General features: G+C 40.1%; 1 protein-coding gene across 1 annotated transcript in view; it reads left to right on the top strand.

The window, feature by feature from the left end:
* Positions 1-419: 419 nt before the first annotated feature.
* Positions 420-22,548, top strand: part of LOC310648269 (homeobox protein DLX-3-like) — a gene marked incomplete at both ends in the record, with an annotated part of 44,787 nt that continues 22,658 nt past the window's right edge. The window contains 2 exons of the mRNA XM_083376021.1: positions 420-750; positions 3,082-3,266. Of these exons, the coding sequence (XP_083232147.1) occupies positions 420-750; positions 3,082-3,266 (516 nt within the window). The remainder of the gene's footprint in view (positions 751-3,081; positions 3,267-22,548) is intronic.

The raw sequence follows: 22,548 nt of genomic DNA, 5'->3' as shown, positions 1-22,548 counted from the left end.
AGAAGAAATATGTGCTTGTGGGGGCTGGTGGGGGAGTGAATTTAGTTTCTAACCCATTCTATTAAAAAAAAGTATAGAGAGATAGAAAGAGACAGAGGGAGGGGAAGAATATGTTTTGCCTGGAAGGGAATATTTCTGGAGCCAATTGGAATGTAGCATCCACCCTTCTCTGCTCCCTAATTAAAGGGTTTAAGCAAGCTGGCTGGGTAGGATTTCTTACACATTTTCCCTGGAGAACAGCAGCAGTAGTAGCAGCAAGAGCAGCAGCAGCAACAATTACTGGAGCCATGGCTGAGTAAGCCTACTCAACAGGTGGTGGTGGAGAGGATTTGCCCAAGTTAGTTGCAAGCCTTGCACACATTTGTTCTTTGGTTTCCTGGGTCATTTGGTGGACCTTCCATTAGTGGGCCCTTCTCATCATGAGTGGATCCTTTGATAAAAAGATTACCAGCATTTTGACTGACATTTCCAGCTCACTCAGTTGCCATGCAGCCACCAAGGACTCCCCTATGCTTCCTGAATCACCTATTACAGATCTGGAATGCTACAGCACCCCACTTACTCAACATGTATATTATACCAGTCAACCTTATACTCAACCTTTGAACCACTATGGATACCAACCTCAATTTAACTTCAATGGGATTGGGGCTGCTGGGACATATTCCCCTAAATCTGATTATCTTTATTGCACCTCGTATAGGCAATATGGATCTTTCCGGGATCAGCAGTTGCCTAGCCAAGAAACAGGTAAGGAAGTTTTTGAATCAAAGTCCAGAGTATGTGAGTTTGAGAGGTTGATTGTCCCTATTTGGGGTTCAGGGAGATTAAATACCTTGGAATCTCTTGGAATGTGGGATTTATTCTCCCCCATTCTGTTGAAAATATTTTAAAAGGTGTGTAAGAGATTTTGCCTTGCCAGAAAGTATTGTCTTAGTTAGTAGAAAGAAATGAATTAGACACAATGTCCCTTTCTATTATTACATACAAGACATCCAAACCTTTCTGGTGTTCCAATGCTAACAATTGAACCCTTGGATGGAATTATGTCCTCTCTTCCCCTAGTCTTCCTTTAGAGTTTTGTGCTTTGTGACTATTTCTGTAATGTTTGGAAAAAATCAATTGTCCCATCAGTAAAAATATCCATCAACTTTAGAGAGCTCAAATGATTTCTGTGACAGTGTTAGGACAATATACATATACATATAAACATTTATATATATACACACACACACTTCACCATCCACCTATAAAAGACAATTGAGGGATAATTGAAATATATTTTCTATCTTGGTCCTCATTTTTTTCTTGCCCAATTCAGATTTTGCCATGAAACAACTCTTACAATTGTAAGCTTGATTTTGCAGGGCTATGAAATTCAGCAATAGAAAGTCATGGGCTCTACAACCTTTTTCCTTAATGAGTGGAGATTCTCTGAAGAACTGATTACTGATCCATTGTGGATCAAGATTTGTGTTTTGCTCCCGTCCAGGATAAGGGTAAAAAAAGAATCAAATCAGCCTTTCTCCCCCTTCCCTTGAATTATTTCTTCCATGTTCCTGGGCAAGAAAATGTCTGCACATTTTTTTTCAATTTTTGTGTGCTAGTTCATGGATTATTTTTTAATTTGCAAAGTGCAAATGCTACTGTTGCAACAGTACCTGACATTCCATCTTTTGTTTAAGGAAGGGAAGATTGGAACTTTTCTTAGAGAAAAAAATATCAGTGCTAAGTTTGAGACTTTTTTCCTGAGGCAAAAAATCTATTTTCCCCTTCCCCTTAAAAAGAAAGGTCCCTTCCCCCCCACCCCCCAAAACACTATTTCACCAAATGTGATATTTTTAGTAGCTTGTTTTTCTCCCACACACAGACCTGTGATGTGTGCAAAATTTGCTCATTTTCTGCTTAAACTCTTGACACTATTGTCCACAATTTGATATGTTTGAAGGCACCTGTTTATTTTTATGAATTAAAAAACAGGGAAAGAAGTAGCATAAAAGTTGTAAAACTGAAAGACAAAATACACAACTGTGAAAATGGTAAAGATAAAAAAGAATGCTATCTTTAAACAGAACTGGCATGTAGATTCTAGCTACAACTGTCTGAGGCCTACAACTCATGCCCTCATTCCCCACAAACATTTCAGGAAGGGTGTATGCCGGGGTTGTGTGGTTCCAACTCTTCTGATTTAACTGGCCAATGTTGCCTGCAAAGGAGGAAAAAAACACATCAAGGATCTAGTGAGACAGAGAAATAACAAATTCTGTTTTTTAAAAAGAAGCTAGGTCAAAATGGAAGAACGGAGAAGTCCATTTGTGAGGCAGAAAGTTTGAGATGGAATAAAGCACCTAGGCTGAATCCTGCAATGGTCTCCTATGTTGAACTATTTCTTGATCCTGTTAAAAATATCAGGGGAACAAAAAATGAAAACTAAAAGGGGTAAGGAAGGGGAGAAAGGAGAGGCTAACAAGAAAAATTCAGTGGAAAAGTAATAAAAAGCAGTCGTGGGGGACAGATATCAAGCAAAAGGAGAGACCAAATAAAAGTTTAATCAATTTCCAAAAATCTTTCTTTTAATGGAATTCCACCTTCTAATTCTCCAGTAAATTGAATGGTAGAAAGCCTCTGAACTTTAGGAGTTTAACTTTTTTATGCCAACAAGCAAGTGATTGAATTAATTTCTGAAGTACAAATAGGTGGATTGATTGATTCAAACAATCTTCATACAAACTACATATAGCTGCCCTTTGATACAAGTTACCTATGAGTAAATTCTACTGAGCTGAGGGAGGCTTATTCTGAATATATTTGCTCAGCACCTGCTCAGATTGTTCTGTGTTGTATTGTTGGGAATTAATAAAGACAATAGATTCATTCTCATCTCCAGCAGTTGAGTGACTGTGAATTTGTATTCTTCTGCTGAAACAAAGCATGTGTTCTACAAATGGAACAGACTATGTTATTTTATAAAAGCAAAGGTTTAGAAACCAGCAGTACTTTGTTTTTGAACATCATTGCAACATTTCTCTCTGCTATTTGGGTTTTTCCCCCCAGTGTATTTCATTTGTCTCAATTCTCCAGTTTCAGTGAAGGAAGAATCTGAAGTGCAGATAGTCAATGGAAAACCCAAAAAAATCCGAAAGCCCCGCACAATTTACTCCAGCTACCAGCTGGCTGCTCTGCAAACACGATTCCAAAAGGCACAGTATCTGGCATTGCCAGAGAGGGCAAAATTGGCTGCACAACTTGGACTGACCCAAACTCAGGTAAAACTCTAGAAACGGGAGGGAGGGAGGAGGGGGAGAGACAGAGAGGAAGAGAGAGAACTTTTGTTTAGCCTTTTGGGAACATGAGTGTATATCTGTGTGAAACTCCAGCAAAATTTCAGGGAACTGCAAAATTTAGTGCTTTAGACAGGCTGGTTGAATTAAAATCAGTTCAGTAACTTCTAGTTATTAATTTTTTCCCAATCCATTCATTCTTTTCATTATATTTTGTAATTGATTTTTCCATATTTGTCCTCTGAAATATTTCATTTCTTTATCCCAGTCTTTGTGTATCCCTAGATTTGTTTAAAGTTTAAAAACAAAAAAGAGTCTATTGTTTTTCAGGATTGTTAACCATTTACAGTAGATAACTCTTTGCATGCTGAGAAGTAAAATATTTGTGTGAATTCTATGATAACACAGTGATGATTTAGGATTAAGGGGATCACAGAAAAGAGGTGGTGAATTCATCTGTTGTCATATGGAAGGTAAACAATGATGATCACAATAATTCTAATTAAGAGAAAGCATAAGTTGTCATAAATACAAAATGTAATAATAGAACAACAGTAAGCAAGCTGGGACAAGTTACAATATTTTGCAAAAATACTTGGGAGGAATTAACCTGCAGGGTAGTTCTGGGAAATCTTGAAGGGATACATGAGTCTGCAGTCTTAGACCTTGGAGTCTAGCTGATCAAAGTCAGTGGGATGTTTTTCCAAACAAGCATGGATGTCAGGACCCACCCCAAACCACGTCTTAGGAAGACAAAAACTCTTGGAGTCAGGATTTTAGTCCAAAAGAAATCTTTACTATGACGTGCTCGGTTGTAGGAAATGAGACAGGGCTTAATATTTCCACGATGTAAACCCTTATAAAGAGTTCCCGGTTTAACCCCCCTTAATCCCCATTTGGTCAGTCCCCCCCCATCCTTCCTCTCGTATCATCCATCTCGTGGGAAAGAGGAAGTTAGGACCCTTTTGTTTATTGCTGACAAAACCCAGATGCTAACCCCCCCTTTTGTTTCCCCAGTTCAAAAGGCTTCTCCTTTCCTTTGAAATGCCTATTGCCGGTTCAATACACATCTATCCTCTTCTCTTCGGGAGATGACAGAATCCATGGGATAATGTTTGAAACATTCCATTTATGAATATGATATAAATGGATTCTGACAATGGATATGATCTGTCAGATTGAAAACAATTCTTAAGTTCTTAGTTTTGTTTGATAAGAGCTAAAACAGTGGGGTAATATATATGGAAGAGAATGCTGCCTTTTTAAAATAACATTTGGTACTCATCCCTTCCTTAGGAAAAATCTGAATAGTAGTACTAAACTAAAACAAAACTAACGACAAAACAGAAATACTACTTTTCGAATATATGAAACCATTCAAAAGTGAGTACTAACTTTGGCTGTAATTCTATAAACATTACCCAAGAATAAGCCTAAAAATAAGTCATTTATTTTTTATGATATCTGTGTATTTTTGGATGTTGGGAGAATCAGGAATAACATTTTTATCAGGAAATTAGTGGAAAAGTTCTAATTTTCCAAAGCAGAACTTCAAGAGCTAGGTTCCTAGAACACGTGCTAAACAGTGGTTGGTTTTAACCTGAGGGTGGGAGGTTTCTTTAATGTTTTAATTTGATGACTTAGCTATATATTTCTTTGGTTAATTTATGTGGCATTGTATTGTGAGAACTGAGAAAATGGATTAATTGAATAGTGAAGTCTCATCCTGTTTGTGTCAGAGGCACCGTTTAAGGTGCTTCCAGGTTGAAAGATGCCTGTGGGGGCTCCTTTCATGTCCCTGCCTGTTGTGATTCAGGGTCAGCCTGTGGGTTCGGCAGTTGGGTCGGACGACTCAAAGGAGGAGGGGGGTGTTGAAGAGCTTGCTGAGGGGGTTGGAGAGCTTGCTGATGAGAGCCCTCAGCCAGGCCCCTCCCACCTGGTCACGACGGAGACCCAGCTGTGTGAGCCTGACAGCGTGGATGAAGATGACCCACAGCTGGCCCTGTTCAAGGACGCCCGACGCAGGAGGCAGTCAATCAGGAGTAAACAGAGGAAGGCAATGGGGCACCTCGGAAGGAGGCAGAGAGAAGCCACGCCCTGAACTGTATAAAAGGGGAATGCGTGGGAGGGCTGGTTTGCTGAAGGCAACCGCTTGAATAGCTCCTGTTTCATGGTTCGTGTCTTGTTTGCTTTTGTATCCATAAATTTGGTAGGCTTAGTTCCAGCCTCTTGCCTTCTTGTAAAAGGGGTTGTCCCTGCCTTTTCTGCAGGGCCGGTAGCAGGCTGGTACAGAACACCGCCAATGGAGTCTTTTTCTTTTTTTTATTAAAGAGTTTTACAGATACATTTTAAACATAAAAAACATAAAAACCCATCCCCCCCACCCACACCCAATTCCCCCTCCCTCTCCCTCCCCCCTGACTTCCCAGAGCAAATACAGGGTATTAACCCTAACAATCTTAAACTATAATATGCAAACTAACTATAATAACACTTTAAGTCCTATCACACTTTAACTCTCCTTAAAAATAACTAAATAATAACAAATCTTCTAAATCTAATACTCATTCAAATGCTAAATGAAACTTTTTGGTCCCATATTTATTCTGGATATAATCAATCCATCTTCTCCATTCCAAAATATATCTTTGTTGCGAATGGTCTTTTAAATATGCTGAGATTTTCGCCATTTCTGCCAGGTTCGAAACTTTTAAAGTCCATTCTTCTATAGTAGGCAAATCCTCCTTCTTCCAATGTTGCGCAACCAAACGTCTTGCTGCCGTTATTAAATTCAGCATCAATTTAGTTTCTATAGCAGTAGAGTCAATAGTAATACCCAGCAAAAATAATTGTGGAGAAAAAATTATCTTTTTCTTAAATATCTTCTGCATATTCCACCAAATTTTAATCCAAAAAGCTTTTACTTTTTTACAAGTCCACCATATATGATAATACGTTGCATCATCACAACCACACCTCCAACATTTAGGCTGATAATTTGAATACATAGATGCCAATTTCTTAGGATCTAAATGCCATCTATAAAACATCTTATAAAAATTCTCTCTTAAATTTTGTGCCTGTGTAAATTTTACATTTCTGACCCATATTGTTTCCCAAGTATCCATCGTTATTGGTTCTTGAATATTCTGGGCCCATTTTATCATACAATCTTTAACAAGTTCTGTTTCTGAATCTAATTCTATCAATGCATTATATATCCTTCTTATATGTGCAGGACTTTGATCTCTAATTTGTTTAACCAAATTTTCATCTACTATAGAAATACCAATTTTCTGATCTTGTTTCCATCTAGCTTGTAACTGCCCATACTGAAACCAAGTTTGTACTATCTTTTCTTCTTTTAAAATATTAAATAGCTTTAATTGCCAGACATTTCTTTCCAATTTAAGAATTTCTTTATATGTAGTCACATCATGCTTAAATCCCACATTTATATTTTCTATCGCATGTTTAGGTATTGCCAAATTAAAATTTTAAAGTTCAACTTATAACGATATTTTTTCCACACTCGCAACAGGGCATATCTTAATATATGTGTCTTAAAAACATTATCCACTTTTTTATCATACAATAAATAAGCATGCCAACCATATAACAAATCGTATCCTTCAATATTCAATAATCTCTCTTGTGTTGAATTGAACCAATTACTAATTGATGATAATACCGCAGCTTCATAGTATAATTTAAGATTGGGCATTTTAAGACCACCTCTTTCACGTGCATCTTGCATTATCTTAAGTTTAACTCTCGGTCTCTTCCCTGCCCAAACAAATTTGTTAATACCTCTCTGCCATTCCTCCAAATTTGAATCTTTTTTAAGTATAGGTATCATTTGAAACAAAAATAAAAATTTTGGCAAAACATTCATTTTCACTGCTGCAATTCTTCCCAATAAAGAAAAGACAATTGTATTTTTTTCCAACTATCTAACTTTTTTTTTATTTTCCACCATAACAGTTCATAATTATTTTTATATAATTTCACATTTGAAGCTGAAAGATATACCCCCAAATATTTAGTCTTTTTAACTATTTCAAATCCTGTTAATTTTTCTAGGACAATCTTTTGTTCCATGTCATATTTTTAGACAATATTTTAGTTTTTTGCATATTTATCTTAAATCCAGAAACTTTTCCATATAACAATATTATGTCCATCAGATCTACAACCGAGTAAGTCGGTTGACTTAATGTAATAACCAAGTCATCCGCAAACGCTCTCAATCTAGAATCTTGATCTTTTATTTTAATTCCCTTAATTTTATTTGAGTCATGTATCTTAATCAATAATATTTCCAATGTTAAAACAAAAAACAAAGGTGACAATGGACACCCCTGTCTTGTACCCTTTTCAATATTACATGCTTCTGTCAAACTGCCATTGATTATTATTTGAGCTGTTTGCTTCTGATATATCACCCTAATAGGTTGTAAAAAATAACCCCCAAACTCCATTTTCTCCAGTACCTTAAATAAAAATTGCCAATCCAATTGATCAAAAGCTTTTTCAGTGTCCAAACAAATCAGCGCTGCAGAGACCTGGTTATTTCTTTCCAAAAATTCCAATAAATCTACAATATGTCTCACATTATTCTTCATTTGTCTACCACTTATAAATCCTGTTTGGTCACTATGGATCCTTTGCTGCATTACCTTCATCAATGTATTTGCTAAAATCTTTGCAAATATCTTGTAATCAGTATTTAAGAGCAATATTGGCCTATAATTTTTGGTTTGGGTAAGATCTTGATCTTCCTTCGGAATCAGCGATATAAAAGCTGTTTTCCACGATGGAGGCACTTCTCCTCCAGATTGGATTGTTCTAAATAATTCTTTTAAAGGTTCCACCATTTCTAGCTATAAAACTTTATAATAAATGGCAGTCAAGCCATCTGTTCCTGGTGATTTCCCCACCTTTAATTGTTTAATTGCTAAAATAATTTCTTCAGCATTTATCAATTGATTCATCCCTTCCCTTTGGTCTTGTGTAAGAACCGGGATATTCACTTCTTGTAAATATCTATCTATATACCTTGAATTTTATCCCTAGCATATAACTTAGAATAGAATTCAACAAAAGCCTTTTAAATAAGATTTTGCTGAAACACTTCTTTTCCCTTATATTCTATTTTATCTATGATACGTGACCTTTGTTTTTTCCTTAACAAATAAGCTAGCCACCTACCCTGTTTATTAGCATTACAAAAAGTATTATGTTTAACATACCGTAGGTTGGTTGCCACTTGATCTGTCATCAACATATTAAACTGACCTCTTAACAAAGTAATTGCTTCTTTCATCCTCTTGTCAGATGGATTCAAAATTAGAGCCTTCTGTTTCCTCTTAATTTCCTCCTCTAACTCTTTACACTTATATTCCAATTTACGCCTATATTTATTATTCAAATATATTAACACTCCTCTCATATAAGCTTTACTTGCATCCCAAACCATTTCAATAGAGGTACCCTTATGCATGTTTATATTAAAAAAATTCATCTGTTTTTTACATTCATCCACATTTTGTTGATATCTAAACAGATTTTCATTCAATCTCCAAGACCTCCTATCTCCACTCTCTTTATCCAATTCCAACCATACTGGACTATGATCTGATAGTATTCTTGGACATATCTTAATCTTCTTAATCCTGGAAAAAAATCATTAGTAGTTAATACAAAATCAATCCTGGAAAAAGATTGATGTCTATCAGAAAAAAAGGTAAAATCCTTTTCATCCACATTTCGTTCTCTCCAGACATCTCTCAATTCCAAATCATCTTTCATCTCAAAAAAAGATTTAGGCAATTTAGCATGATTTGGTGTACTTTTGAAAAGGCCTTTTTTGTCTTTCTGTGTGTCCAGGACTCCATTCCAGTCTCCCATCAAAATACACAATTTATAATCACATTGAATTATCTTACTATGTAAAAGTTTATAAAATTCTCCTTGCTGTTGATTAGATGCATATAATCCAACTAAAAGTATTTTCTTGCCTTCTATTAAAAGTTCAATTATAACATATCTTCCTTGTTTATCAGTTTCAATTAAGTTAGCTGTTAAATTCTTCTTCACATAACTACTCCATTTTTCTTATCTGAAGCAGACGCGCTCAACTGTGTACCCAATCTAGAGTTTATCAAATATTTTTGATCTGATGCATGAATATGCGTTTCCTGTAAACAAATAACATCATTTTGAAATTGTTTCAAATACTGAAATACTTTCTTTCTCTTTTGTGGGGAGTTTAATCCATTAACATTCCAGGTTAGAAACTTTGTCGCCATCTTTTGCGACCTGAAGCTTTCAGAGCGCATCTTGCAAAACCAACTGCACCTGCCACTTCGGTCTCGCTCCTCCCACTGCTTCACTTTAGGTAGATTCTTGAGATATGATTGTAGCTTTCTGTTGTTCTTGTTCTTGTCTCATTCGTCTGATTGCAGCCCGTGTCATTCTTTGTTCCTTAACCTCTTCTGACAACGTCTGGGGCTGCTCAACTTCTAAAATTTGCTGGGATTCTTTAACCATCTGTGAAACAACTTCTTCATCTCCTTGAGGAGTCTCCATTGGAGTCTGACGCGCTCCTTCTTCCTTCCTTCCTTTAAATTCTGGAGATGGTGGAGGACCTGCCTTCAATACATTAGAATAAAAATCTCATGCCTTCAAAACTGTATTAAGACGATATCTTGTACCAGCATAAGTCACCACCAAGCCTGCTGGTATCTCCCATCTAAACTGAAGCTGCCGTTTCTTTAATTCATCTGCCAAAAAAGCAAATTCTTTTCTTTTCCTTAAAATTCTTGGTGGAATCCCTTTCAAAATTAAAACTTCTTGCTCAGCCACTTTAAATTTATTATTGTAAAAAGCTTGAATAATCACATTTCTAACCGATCTCTTTGTAAAGTAGACCATCACATCTCTAGGTAATTTTCTTTGTCTGGCAATCCAAGAATTGACACGAAATATTTTGTCTATATCCCCCATAATATATTCCGCTTGACACTCCAAGATCGGTTCGAGAGCTTGTGCCAATAACTCTTTCAAATTTTCCTTTGGGTCCTCTTTCAATCCTCTAATCCTCAAAGCAAACTCCATATCTCTGTATTGTATCATAACTACATCATCATCAATCTTTTCCATCTTCTTTTCGGCTTCCAACATTTTAGCATCCAATCTCAAATTATTTTGATTCACCTCTTCCACCCGCTCATCCAGACGCTCAATACAAACTGCAAGCCCCTGAAATGCAGCCAAAATGTCTGCTCTTATTTCAGTATTTTTCTCCTCAATAAGTTCAGCTATTTGCTGAGATTGTATTTTTAAAGCATCTTGTAAATCTTTTAATGTTAATGCAGGTGCGGGTGCCACAGGAAGAGGCATCAATGCCTGTAATAAAGAATGCTGAACTGGTGAAACACCAGCACTTTTAGTAACAGAAGCTTTGGTTGATTTAGAAGCCATTTTAACACCCAGTTAATTTTCGTTGCACACTTTCACTTTCCACCCCGCTGTTGTGATTCAGGGTCAGCCTGTGGGTTCGGATGATTCAGAGGAGGAGGGGGGGTGTTGGAGAGGTTGCTGAGGGGGTTGGAGAGCTTGCTGATGAGAGCCCTCAGCCAGGCCCCTCCCACCTGGTCACAATGCAGACCCAGCTGTGTGAGCCTGACAGCGTGGATGAAGATGACCCACAGCTGGCCCTGTTCAAGGACGCCCGACGCAGGAGGCAGTCAATCAGGAGTAAACAGAGGAAGGCAATGGGGCACCTTGGAAGGAGGCAGAGAGAAGCCACGCCCTGAACTGTATAAAAGGGGAATGCATGGGAGGGCTGGTTTGCTGAAGGCAACCGTTTGAATAGTTCCTGTTTCATGGTTCATGTTTGCTCTCTTTGTTCTCTTTGCTCTGCTTATGTTTTTATGTTAATAAATTTGGCAGGCTTAGTTCCAGCCTCTTGCCTTCTTGTGAAAGGGTTTGTCCCTGCCTTATCTGCAGGGCCGGTAGCAGGCTGGTACAGAACAATTTGCCTTCAGCCTCCCACCCCGCACTATTATTATGGATCAGCTACGTGCTGAGAATGCCCAGCTCGCCCAGCAACTCGCTTTGTTGGCAGCTCAGGTGGCTCAATTGCAAGCTCAGGTCCATGCTGCACCCCCACAATCACCCCCACCCAGGAGAAAATGCCAAATTGCGATGTCGGATAAATTTACTGGCAATCCAGAACTGTTTCCTGCTTTCCTGGGACAATGCCAGCTCTTTATCAGCATGAGAGCAGCTGATTTCCCCACTGACCAGGATAAGGTGGGGTTTGTGTTAAGCCTTCTTTCGGGTGATGCAGCTTTTTGGGGCACGCCTCTGCTGGATCAACCTAGTCCATTGTTGGACAACTTTGTGGGGTTTTGTGATCATATGCGTCTGATGTATGAGGACCCTATTAAGACGCAGACTGCTACTCAACGCCTGAAAGCTCTGAGGCAGGGGCAATGCCCCCTACAGGGCTATATCAGCGATTTTTGGCTGCTTAGCCAGGATTCCGCCTGGAATGAGGCTGCGCTGGTGGATGCCTTCCAGGATGGATCGTCGGAGGAGATGTTGGATGAGCTGGCCCGTGTGGATATTCCCTCAGACCTGAATGGGCTGATCCATCTCTGCCTGCGGATCGATGCTCGGTTGCAGCAGCGAAGGAGTCGCCGTGCCACCCCACAGACCCCTGCAGCCCCTGTTGTGCATGAGACCCCAGTTCAAAGGGAAGAGCCAATGGAGCTGGGTGCCGCCAGGTCTTGTCTATCGGTGACTGAAATGAACAGACGACGATCGGGGGGGTTGTGTTTTTACTGCGGGGACCCTGGGCATTTGGCTGCTTTTTGCCCAAAGAAGCAACAGCGGGCATCAGTGACCGAGTCTGCCCCGAGAAAGTCCCTACTTTTCTGTCGGGAAACGCCCTGAGCCCGATCTAGATGGTGTGATAGATTGGGCATCCCACAACAACATTGAGCGACGTCTTTCCGATGCTGCCTGTGGACCTCCACGGCATCTTATATTGGAGGCACGTCTGATCCTTCCTGGCAAGCCAGAGGGGATTCCAGTCCATGCCTTAATTGACTCTGGGGCCACTACAAATTTTATGGACTCAGCATTTGTGGCCAAATGGGCTGTTCCCCAGTGCCCGGTGGATCCACCCATGTTAGTGGAGACTATCGATGGTCGAGTGCTCCTGTCTGGGCCAATTACGGCTGCCACACAACCATTATGTATGGCCATCAGTTCCCATGTGGAGGCCATCCAGTTCTATATCACCTCAGATCTGCATTTCCCCGTGGTCTTGGGACTGGCGTGGCTCCGGGCGCATGACCCACAGATCTATTGGTCACAGAACTTGGTCACCTTCCCAAGCTTGCAGTGCGTGGACCACTCCCGCCATATCTGTACCGGCCAGGTGGAGGGTTCCCCAGGGGTTTCCTTGCCTCCCGAACTGTCCGACTTTGCTGATGTGTTCAGCGAGACAGAGGCGGATCAATTACCCCCACACAGGCCCTATGACTGCCCCATTGATTTAGTCCCTGATGCGCCTCTCCCAGTGGGGCGTTTGTACTCCATGTCGGACCCCGAGTTGGCTGCATTGCAGGACTTTCTAGAGAAGAATTTGGCTCATGGTTTCATCCGGCCCTCGTCCTCGCCAGTGTCTGCAACCGTGCTCTTCATCAAAAAGAAGTCCAGCGAATTGCGGCTTTGCTGCGATTATAGGAAACTCAACGCCATCACGGTGCGCAATTGTTACCCGCTGCCCCTCATCCCCGAACTCTTGGACCAACTCCGGGAGGCTAAGATCTTCACGAAACTGGACCTGCGTGGAGTTTACAACCTCGTCAGGGTTCAGCCGGGTGATGAGTGGAAGACGGCGTTTGGTACTCGCTATGGACATTTTGAGTACACGGTGATGCCGTTTGGCCTGACCAATGCCCCCGCCGTGTTTCAGCATTTCATGAACGACATTTTCCGGGATTTGTTGGATCAGTTTGTCGTGATCTACTTGGACGACATCCTGATCTACTCCCCGTCTCGTGAGGTGCACCATCAGCATCTTCATCAGGTCCTGCAGCGACTCCGAGAACATCGGCTGTTTGCCAAGTTAGAGAAGTGCCAGTTCTACTGGGTGACCATCAATTTCCTGGGTCACCGCATTTCTCCTGAGGGCATCGCCATGGAGGTTGAGTCTTTGCAGAGTTGGCAACCCCCGCGTCGCGTGAAGGATGTTCAGCGACTTCTTGGGTTCGCCAACTATTACCGAACTTTCATCCCTGGGTTTGCTGCCTTGACAGCCCCCCTCACCCGGCTCCTGCAGAAGAAGACTCAGTTCTAGTGGAACGCTCCAGAACAACGGGCTTTCCAGACTTTGAAGGAAGCCTTCATGAAGGAGCCCATCTTTTTTTTTTGAAAAGTTTTACAATACATTTTATCAAAACAAAACCCCTCCCAACCCCCTCCCCTCCCACCCTCTTCCCACTCCCCAGCCCTCCCCAGCCCCTCCCTCCCTTTCCCCTCCCCCCCGACTTCCCAGAGCTGAGTACAGGGTATAAAAATACAAACAATCATAATCTACCTTATGCAAACAATCCTAGACTATTAAAACTATCGCACTTTAACTCATATAGATAAACTCCAAACGTATAAATATCAAATCAATAATTATTCAAATGCTGAATAATACTTTTTAGTCCCATATTTACTCCGTAGTATCTCTCTGTTGCAAATAGTCTTTCAGGTGCACTAAAGTCTTTACCATATCCTCGATATTAAAAACTTTACAGTCCATTCTTCTATAATCAGTAGTTCTACCTCTTTACTAAAAATCTTACTGCCATAGTTAAATTCAACATCCACTTGATATCCGCCACAATAGTGTCAATAAAAATACCCAATAAAAACAATTACAGGCAAAACAATTTTACATCAATCATTAAAAACTATTCTTCTTTCCAGCTGGGCTTTAAATTTCTATACTAAAACCAAGTTTATGCAATCTTTCCTTCTCCTAATATATTATACAGCTTCAAGTACCATACATTACTTGCCAAACTTAATTTTTTTTATATAGTCACCTCATTCTTATGTTTTCTATTACGTGTTTCATTATTGCCTATAAAAATATTACAAGTTAGCTTTCATCTATAATTTTTCCCAAACTTGCACCAGAACATATCACAAAATATATACCTTAAACACATTATCCACCTTCTTATCACACAATAAACATACATACCAACCAAATAGCAAATCATAACCTACAAAATTTCAGTAAACACTACTACAATTCTTCCCAATTAAGTTTTCATAATTATCTTAAAATTAAAACAGCATAAAATATTACAACACATAGTTATTTTATAAGGGTGAAAAATATATCCCCAAATATTTAGCCCTTCTAACAATTTCAATTCCCATAATCCTTATTACATTATTATCCTTCAGTTATGCAACAATCTTCAGGCTTGATTTCCGGTGGCGGCGCGGCGCCGGAGACAGCCTTTTCGGGCTGCCCGCGGCTCAGCTGAGTAATTTTCACCCGAAACAGTGCCGATCAGCTGTTCGGGTGAATTTGAAGCCCCCTCCTCGGGAGAAGAGGAGGGGGTGAGGCCCCAGGTAGGGGTCAAGTTCTCCGGGGCCGCCTGAGCTTAAAGCTTGGGTGGCTGAAGGATCGAACTCCCCCGTAGCCTGGGTCGCTCCCAGCTGGTCAGCGTCTCTGCTCCGGATTTCTTGGAGCAGAGCCAGGCGTTTGCGACCACCCCTGCCTGAAGGAAAGACTATGGAATAAAAGGAGCAGGCAGAGCGGTACAAGAGGAAAAGGTGAAGAGGATTATTATATTTTACTCTCGAGCTTAATGGACTTTTTAAACTTAAAGTGAAAGTGCGTCACAAGTGAAAGTAAAAGATGGCGGCTAAACCTCCTTCAAAAACTCTTCGGAGTGGTGGATCTTCTCCGGTGCAACAGACATCGTTGCAAGCTTTGCTTCCTCCTGCTACATTGACATCGAAGGATTTAGAAGATGCCCTTGAAAAGCATGCCCAGGTAATTTTAGTAACATTGAGTGATAAACTGGCAAAAATGGAGGAGAGAATAGAAGAGAGGATGGAAGAGAAATTTAGTGCGATGAGGGTAGACATTTTGTCTACAGTGGAAAGTGTGGCTGAATGTGTACAAGGTTTGGAAGAAAAAGTGGAAGATTTGACTCAAAAAAATGCTGTACTAGAAGTTAAGGTATTGGAGAATGAAGACAAAGCGGACAGAGAGTTAAGCCTTGTTCAGTTTCACCAGATGCAGTATGCTATCAGAATTAGGGGCTTAAAAGAAAATGTTAAAGAAGATTTAAAGCAGCTGATTTCTGAAGCCCTGGAAGCAGTATTGGGTCAGCCAGCATCTGAAATAAAGGGATGTATGGACAAAGTTTTTCGTGTAAATTCATGGATTGCCAGACAGAGGAAGCTACCTAGAGATGTGGTGGTTTACTTTACAAAGAGAGAAATTAGAGATGAAGTTATTCAAGCTGCCTATGATACTAAAGTAGTGGTTGCTGACCAAGAAGTTTTGGTTTTAAAGGAAATTCCTCCAAAGATTTTAAGGAGAAGAAAGGATTTTGCATTTCTGGTGCAGGAACTTAAACAACGTGACATAAGGTTCAGATGGGAGATTCCAGTTGGGCTGGTGGTAATGCATGAAGGTAAAAGATACCGTCTGGTTACTGTGGTACAGGCGCGTGAATTCTACAATAATGTTTTAAAAGCAACCCCACTATCACTTCTGGAAGCTGCAAAGGGATCTGGAGAAGGAAAACCTCAAGAGGCTGAAGATGGACAGACAGAGGAGAATGGTGCAGGAGGGGATCAAACTATAACTTCGTTGGCTGATGCTGGAGAGCAGAGGGTGACGCGTGCTGCTTTAAAAAGAGCAAAACAAATAAAAGAACAAGACCAGCAGAAGTTTATGGAACATTCAAAGCGCACTTACAGCGAGGCAGTGGGAGGAGCGCGGCCCAAAGGAGGCAGGGCTATTGATGAGGTGCTCCAAAAGCTTCGGGGCGATAAGAATGGCGACTAAATTTTTGACTTGGAATGTTAATGGATTAAATTCGCCTCAGAAGAGAAAGAAAGTTTTTTTATATTTAAAACAATTTAAGACTGATGTTATATGCTTGCAAGAAACGCATATTAGGGCTATGGACCAAAAGTTTTTACTGAACTCAAGACTGGGTACGCAATTTGTTGCCTCTGCAATGAATAAGAAAAATGGAGTGGTTGTTTATATTAAAAGTGCTATAACAGCGGACTTAATTGAAGCAGACAAGCTTGGAAGATACGTAATGATAGACTTGTTGCTAGAAGGCAAAAAAACGCTTTTAGTTGGACTGTATGCTCCTAATCAACAACAACAACAGGCTGACTTTTTTAGCTTACTTCACACAAAGCTTACTCAGTTGGATTACAAATCGTTTATTTTTATGGGGGATTGGAATGGCGTATTGGACGTACAGATGGATAAGGCTGGTTTTTTTAAGCGTATTCCGTGTCATGCCAGATTGCCTAAGTCTTTTTTTGAAATGAAGGATGATTTGGAATTGCGAGATATTTGGCGTGACACACACCCGCATGAAAAGGATTACACCTTTTTTTCTGATAGACATCAATCTTTTTCTAGGATTGACTTTATTTTGCTGACTAATGACTTTTTTTCTAGGACTAAGAAGGTAAAGATTTGTGCAAGAGCTATTTCTGACCATAGCCCAGTATGGTTAGAGATTAATAAGGATAACAGAGATAGGCGCTCGTGGCGCGTAAATGAGAATTTGTTTAGAAACAAGGAAAATGTGGAAGAGTGTAAACAGCGAATGAAGGATTTTTTTGAAATTAATATGAATAAGGATACTTCTATGGATATGGTCTGGGATGCTAGCAAGGCCTATATGAGAGGAGTGTTGATATATATGAACAATAAATATAGACGTACTTTGGAAGCTAGAAGGAAAGAATTGGAGAATGAAATTAAGGAAAAAGAGAATGCTTTGATTTTGAATCCATTGGATGTGAAGACTAAGGAGGCTATTAAGCTATTAGGCTATTGAGAGGACAATTTGATAAATTAATGGCTGATCAAGTGGCAACCAATTTGAGGTTTGCCAGGCATAATACTTTTTGCAATGCTAATAAGCCAGGTAGATGGCTAGCTTATAGACTAAGGAAAAAGCAGAGGGCTTCTAACATAGACAAAATTGAACATAAGGGAAAAATGGTGTTTCAACAGGATTTTATTAAGAAAGCCTTTGTGGATTTTTATTCTAAATTATATGCTAAGGAGAAGATTAATGAAAAAGACATTGATGAATATTTGGAGAATGCTAGCATCCCGGTGCTTACACAAGTACAAAAAGAGGAGATTAATCAATTGATTACAGAAGAAGAAATACTTACAGTAATTAAGGAATTGAAGGTAGACAAAGCGCCAGGTACAGATGGTTTGACGGCGGCCTACTACAAAAATTTACAATTAGAGATGGTTAAACCGTTAAAGGAACTGTTCCAGACAATCCAGCGAGGGGGAAAGGTGCCTCCATCTTGGAGAACTGCCTTTATCTCTTTGATTCCGAAGGAAGACCAAGATGCTACTCAAGTAAAAAACTATAGACCGATATCACTATTAAATACAGACTATAAGATATTTGCTAAGGTGTTGGCTAATAGATTGATGAGGGTTCTGCAACGGGTGATTCATGGGGATCAAACTGGGTTTATTAGTGGTAGGCAAATGAAAAATAACGTGAGGCATATAGTAGATGTGTTGGAATTTTTGGAAAGGAACAACCAGATCTCTGCGGCGCTAATTTTTTTAGACGCTGAAAAAGCTTTTGATCAATTGAATTGGCAATTTTTGATGAAAGTTTTAGACAAAATGAATTTTGGGGATAAATTTCTGCAACCAATCAGGGCATTATATCAAAAACAAACAGCCCGAATAATAGTTAACAATAGTCTGACAGAAGTATGTAATATTGAGAAGGGCACAAGGCAAGGGTGTCCGTTATCGCCCTTGTTATTTGTGTTAACATTGGAGATATTATTGGTAAAAATACGAAATTCGGAAAGAATTAAGGGTATACAGATCAGAGATCAGGATTATAGATTGAGAGCGTTCGCAGATGATCTGGTTGTTACAGTGACCTAGCCGGAGAGCTCTGTTGTGGACCTGATGGAGATAATAATGCAATATGGGAAGGTTTCTGGATTTAAAGTTAATGTACAGAAAACTAAAATTTTGGCTAAAAATATGACAGCATCGCAAAAGGCCCTTTTAGAAGGGTTAACTGGATTTGAGATTGTTAAAAGGGTTAAATATTTGGGGGTGTTTTTGTCGCCCTCTAATACAAAATTATATAAAAATAACTATGAAAAATTATGGGGAAAAATCCAAAAAGAAATGGAGAGTTGGGAAAAACTGCAATTGTCTTTGTTGGGGCGAATTGCAGCAGTAAAAATGAATGTCCTGCCTAAATTTTTATTTTTATTTCAAATGATACCGGTTCTTAAGAAAGATTCTAATTTGGAGGAATGGCAGAGAGGTATCAATAAATTTGTTTGGGCAGGGAAAAGGCCACGAGTTAAACTTAAGATTATGCAGGATACTCGTGAAAGAGGTGGTCTTAAAATGCCTAATCTTAAATTATATTATGAAGCTGCTGCGTTAGCAGGTATAAGTGATTGGATTAATTTGACACAAGAGAGATTATTAAATCTTGAGGGCCACGACTTGCTGTTTGGCTGGCATGCATATTTGTTGTATGATAAGAAGGTAGATAATGTCTTTAGAGTGCATATTTTAAGACAGGCATTGCTGAGAGTTTGGAAGAAGTACAGACATAAGTTAGATTGTAAGATACCATTGTGGGCAATTCCAAAACACACAATAGAAAATATACATGCTGGTTTCAAACATGATGTGACTACGTACAAGGAGATCCTAAGCTTGGAAAGAAATGAGTGGTGTCTGAAGCCATATAGTCTCTTGCGAGACGAGAAGATTGTTCAAAATTGGTTTCAATATACTCAGTTACGGGCCAGGTGGAAAGAAGACCAGAAAAATGGTTTTACAATGACTGATGAAAATCTGATAAAGCAAATTAGAAATCAGGGACCAGCACATATTAAACGGATATATCTTGCGTTGATAGAGATTGATTCAGAAACAGAACTTGTTAAGGATTGTATGATAAAATGGGCCCAAAACATCCAGGAAGTTATCACAATGGACACGTGGGGAAAGATTTGGGTGAGGAACGTAAAATTTACACAAGCTCAAAACTTAAGAGAGAACTTTTATAAAATGTTTTATAGATGGCATTTAGATCCTAAAAAGCTTGCAAGTATGTATCCGAACTATCAGCCAAAATGCTGGAGATGTGGAGATGAAGATGCAACATATTTTCATGTATGGTGGACTTGTAAAAAGATCAAGGTTTTTTGGATAAAAATTTGGTGGAATATGCAGAAGATTTTTAAGCAAAGGATAAAGTTTTGTCCGCAACTCTTCTTGTTGGGAATAATTACGGATGCTACGGTTGTGGACACTAAGTTGATGTTAAATTTAATTACGGCAGCAAGACTTTTGATAGGTCAGTATTGGAAGAAAGAGGAACTGCCGACCATAGAAGAGTGGACTTTAAAGGTCTCCGACCTGGCAGAGATGGCGAAGATTTCGGCTTATTTGAAAGATCACTCGCAAGAACGTTATATTATGGAATGGAGAAAATGGATTGAGTTTATCCAGAACAAGTATAGGGTTAAGAAGTTTCATGTAGCATTTGAATAAGTCTTCTTTCTTTTTTTCTTTTTCTATTTTAGTTTTTCTATATATATTTAATATTACTAAGGTTTGTCTTATCCTATATAAGCTAGAGAGTGATGGATTCTAGAGTTTATGGTTGTTAGTATATGGTTGTTTATGATTGTTTTTTTTATATATACCTTGTATTTAGCTCTGGGAAGTCGGGGGGAGGGGGGGAGGGGGGAGAGGTAGTGGGGAGGGAGAAGGGAGGGGGAGGGGGGATTGTTAAAGATAAATTGTATGTTAAAACTTTTCAATAAAAAAAAAACAATCTTCAGGCTTGGCTCATTCGTCTAGAAGCAGCACGCCTCTTCCAATTTCTAGCCTCCTCCAGTGATAATGAAATTTGATCCACTCCTGTAACTTTCTCATCTGTCTGCATTATTCCTTCAGCACCTTGTAGATTCTTTCTATATCGTTGAGACTCTCTCTCACCTTTCTTCTTTGTAGATTCCAAAAGTGGTATGGGGGCTGCTTTTAAAACATTACTGTAAAAATCACGTGCCTGAATCACCGTAGTAAGTCGATGCCTCGTCCCTTCATAGGTCACCACCATGCCCACTGGTATCTCCCATCTAAACTTGATATCATGTCGTCTCAATTCTTGTGTCAAAAAAACAAATTCCTTCCTTTTTCTTAAAATTCTTGGAGGGATCTCTTTTAAAATCAAGACTTTTTGCTCAGCAATTACAAATTCAATGTTGTAGGAGGCTTGAATAACTTCATTTCTAATCACTCTCTTTGTAAAATAAACCACCACATCTCTGGGTAATTTCCTTTGTCTTGCAATCCACGAATTAACACGGAAAATTTTATCTATATCTTCCATTATTTCATCTGCTGGTTGCCCCAGCACCCCTTCTAGAGCCTCAGAAACCATTTTCTTCGAATTTTCTTTAAGATTTTCTTTTAAGCCTCTAATCCTTAAAGCAAACTCCATCTGATAATACTGTACCGAGGTCAAATCACAATCAATTTTCTCTACCACATTTTCAGTTTCTGTCATTTTTGCTTCCAGTCTAATATCATTTTGACTGAGGTCTTCCACTCTTTCATCCAAATTCTCAATACATATAGCCATGCTTTGAAATGCAGATAAAATGTCTGCTCTCATTTCTGTTAATTTCTCTGTAATCTTTTCATCCATAACCTTAGCTAGTTTTTCTGTTAACTTCTCCTCCAACTTTTTATCCATTATCTCAGCAAATTGTTGCAATTGCTTTTCCATAGTCTCTTGCAGCACATTCTGCAAATCTTTAACTGTAAGAGCTGATGCAAATACGGGTGCTGGGGGCAATAAAGCTTGCAACGAAGACTGCTGCACCAGAGCAGAAACTTTAGAAGATATAGCCGCCATTTTCACCCACTATTGTTTGCTACGCACTTCCACTTACAAGCTCAGCAAAGTCCATTGAGTTAAAGATCAAAAGACCATCTTCACCTAGATCTCCTGTATCGCTCTGCCTGCGTCCTCGTTCTCCAGAGTTCTTCCTTGCTAGCAGGGATGGTTGCGAACGCCCTGTTCTGCTCCAAAAAGCCCCGAGCAGAGGTGCCTCGCAGTCTGGAGCATGCCCAGGCTTCGGGGGGGCTCAATGCTTCAGCCGCCAAAACTTTAATTTCAGGCGGCCCCAGAGAGCTCTACCCCTACCTGGGCGCTCGCCCCCTCCTCTTCTCCCGAGGAGGGGGCTTCCGAGCTGCTGAAACAGCTGATCGGCGCTGTTTTCGGCAGCTCTACGGAGCCGCGAGGCTGACAGCCGAAGAATGGCTGCCTCCGGCGACGCCTTGCCATCCGGAAGTCCATGAAGGAGCCCATCTTGAAGCATCCTGACCCGCAACGGCTGTTTGTCGTGGAGGCGGACGCCTCCGACATTGCCATTGGGGCAGTGTTACTCCAGGCAACGACGCCCAGCAGTACCCTCTTCCCTTGCGTGTACCATTCATGAAAACTGAACCCTTCGGAGCGCAATTATACAATCTGGGAGAAGGAGCTGCTGGCCATCAAAGTGGCGTTCGAGGCCTGGAGGCATCATCTGGAGGGAGCGTGGCATCAAATCGAGGTCCAGACGGACCATAAGAATTTGGAAAGCCTGCAGACCACACGGAATTTGAAACAACGCCAGATCCGGTGGTCTCTTTTCTTTGCGAGGTTCGACTTCCGAGTTCGGTACATACCTAGCGGGCACAATCAAAGAGCGGATGCTCTGTCCAGGAAGCCCAAATATTCCCGAGTGGAAGACAAGCTTCTGCCCAGGACAGTGATCCCCGTCGAGTCTTTTGCTGCGGTGCGGGAGCCGGTTGATATACGGGCTCGGATCCGGGAGGCACAGCAGCAGGAGGTGTGGGTGGCTCAGCGGAAGGAGGAGGTGGGGCCAGATTCTCCTT

This window comes from Vipera ursinii, assembly GCF_947247035.1.
Source record: "Vipera ursinii genome assembly, chromosome: W".
Lineage (NCBI taxonomy): Eukaryota > Metazoa > Chordata > Lepidosauria > Squamata > Viperidae > Vipera > Vipera ursinii.
The sequence above is the reverse complement of the archived record's forward strand: the minus strand, read 5'-3'. Positions and strand labels throughout refer to the sequence as shown.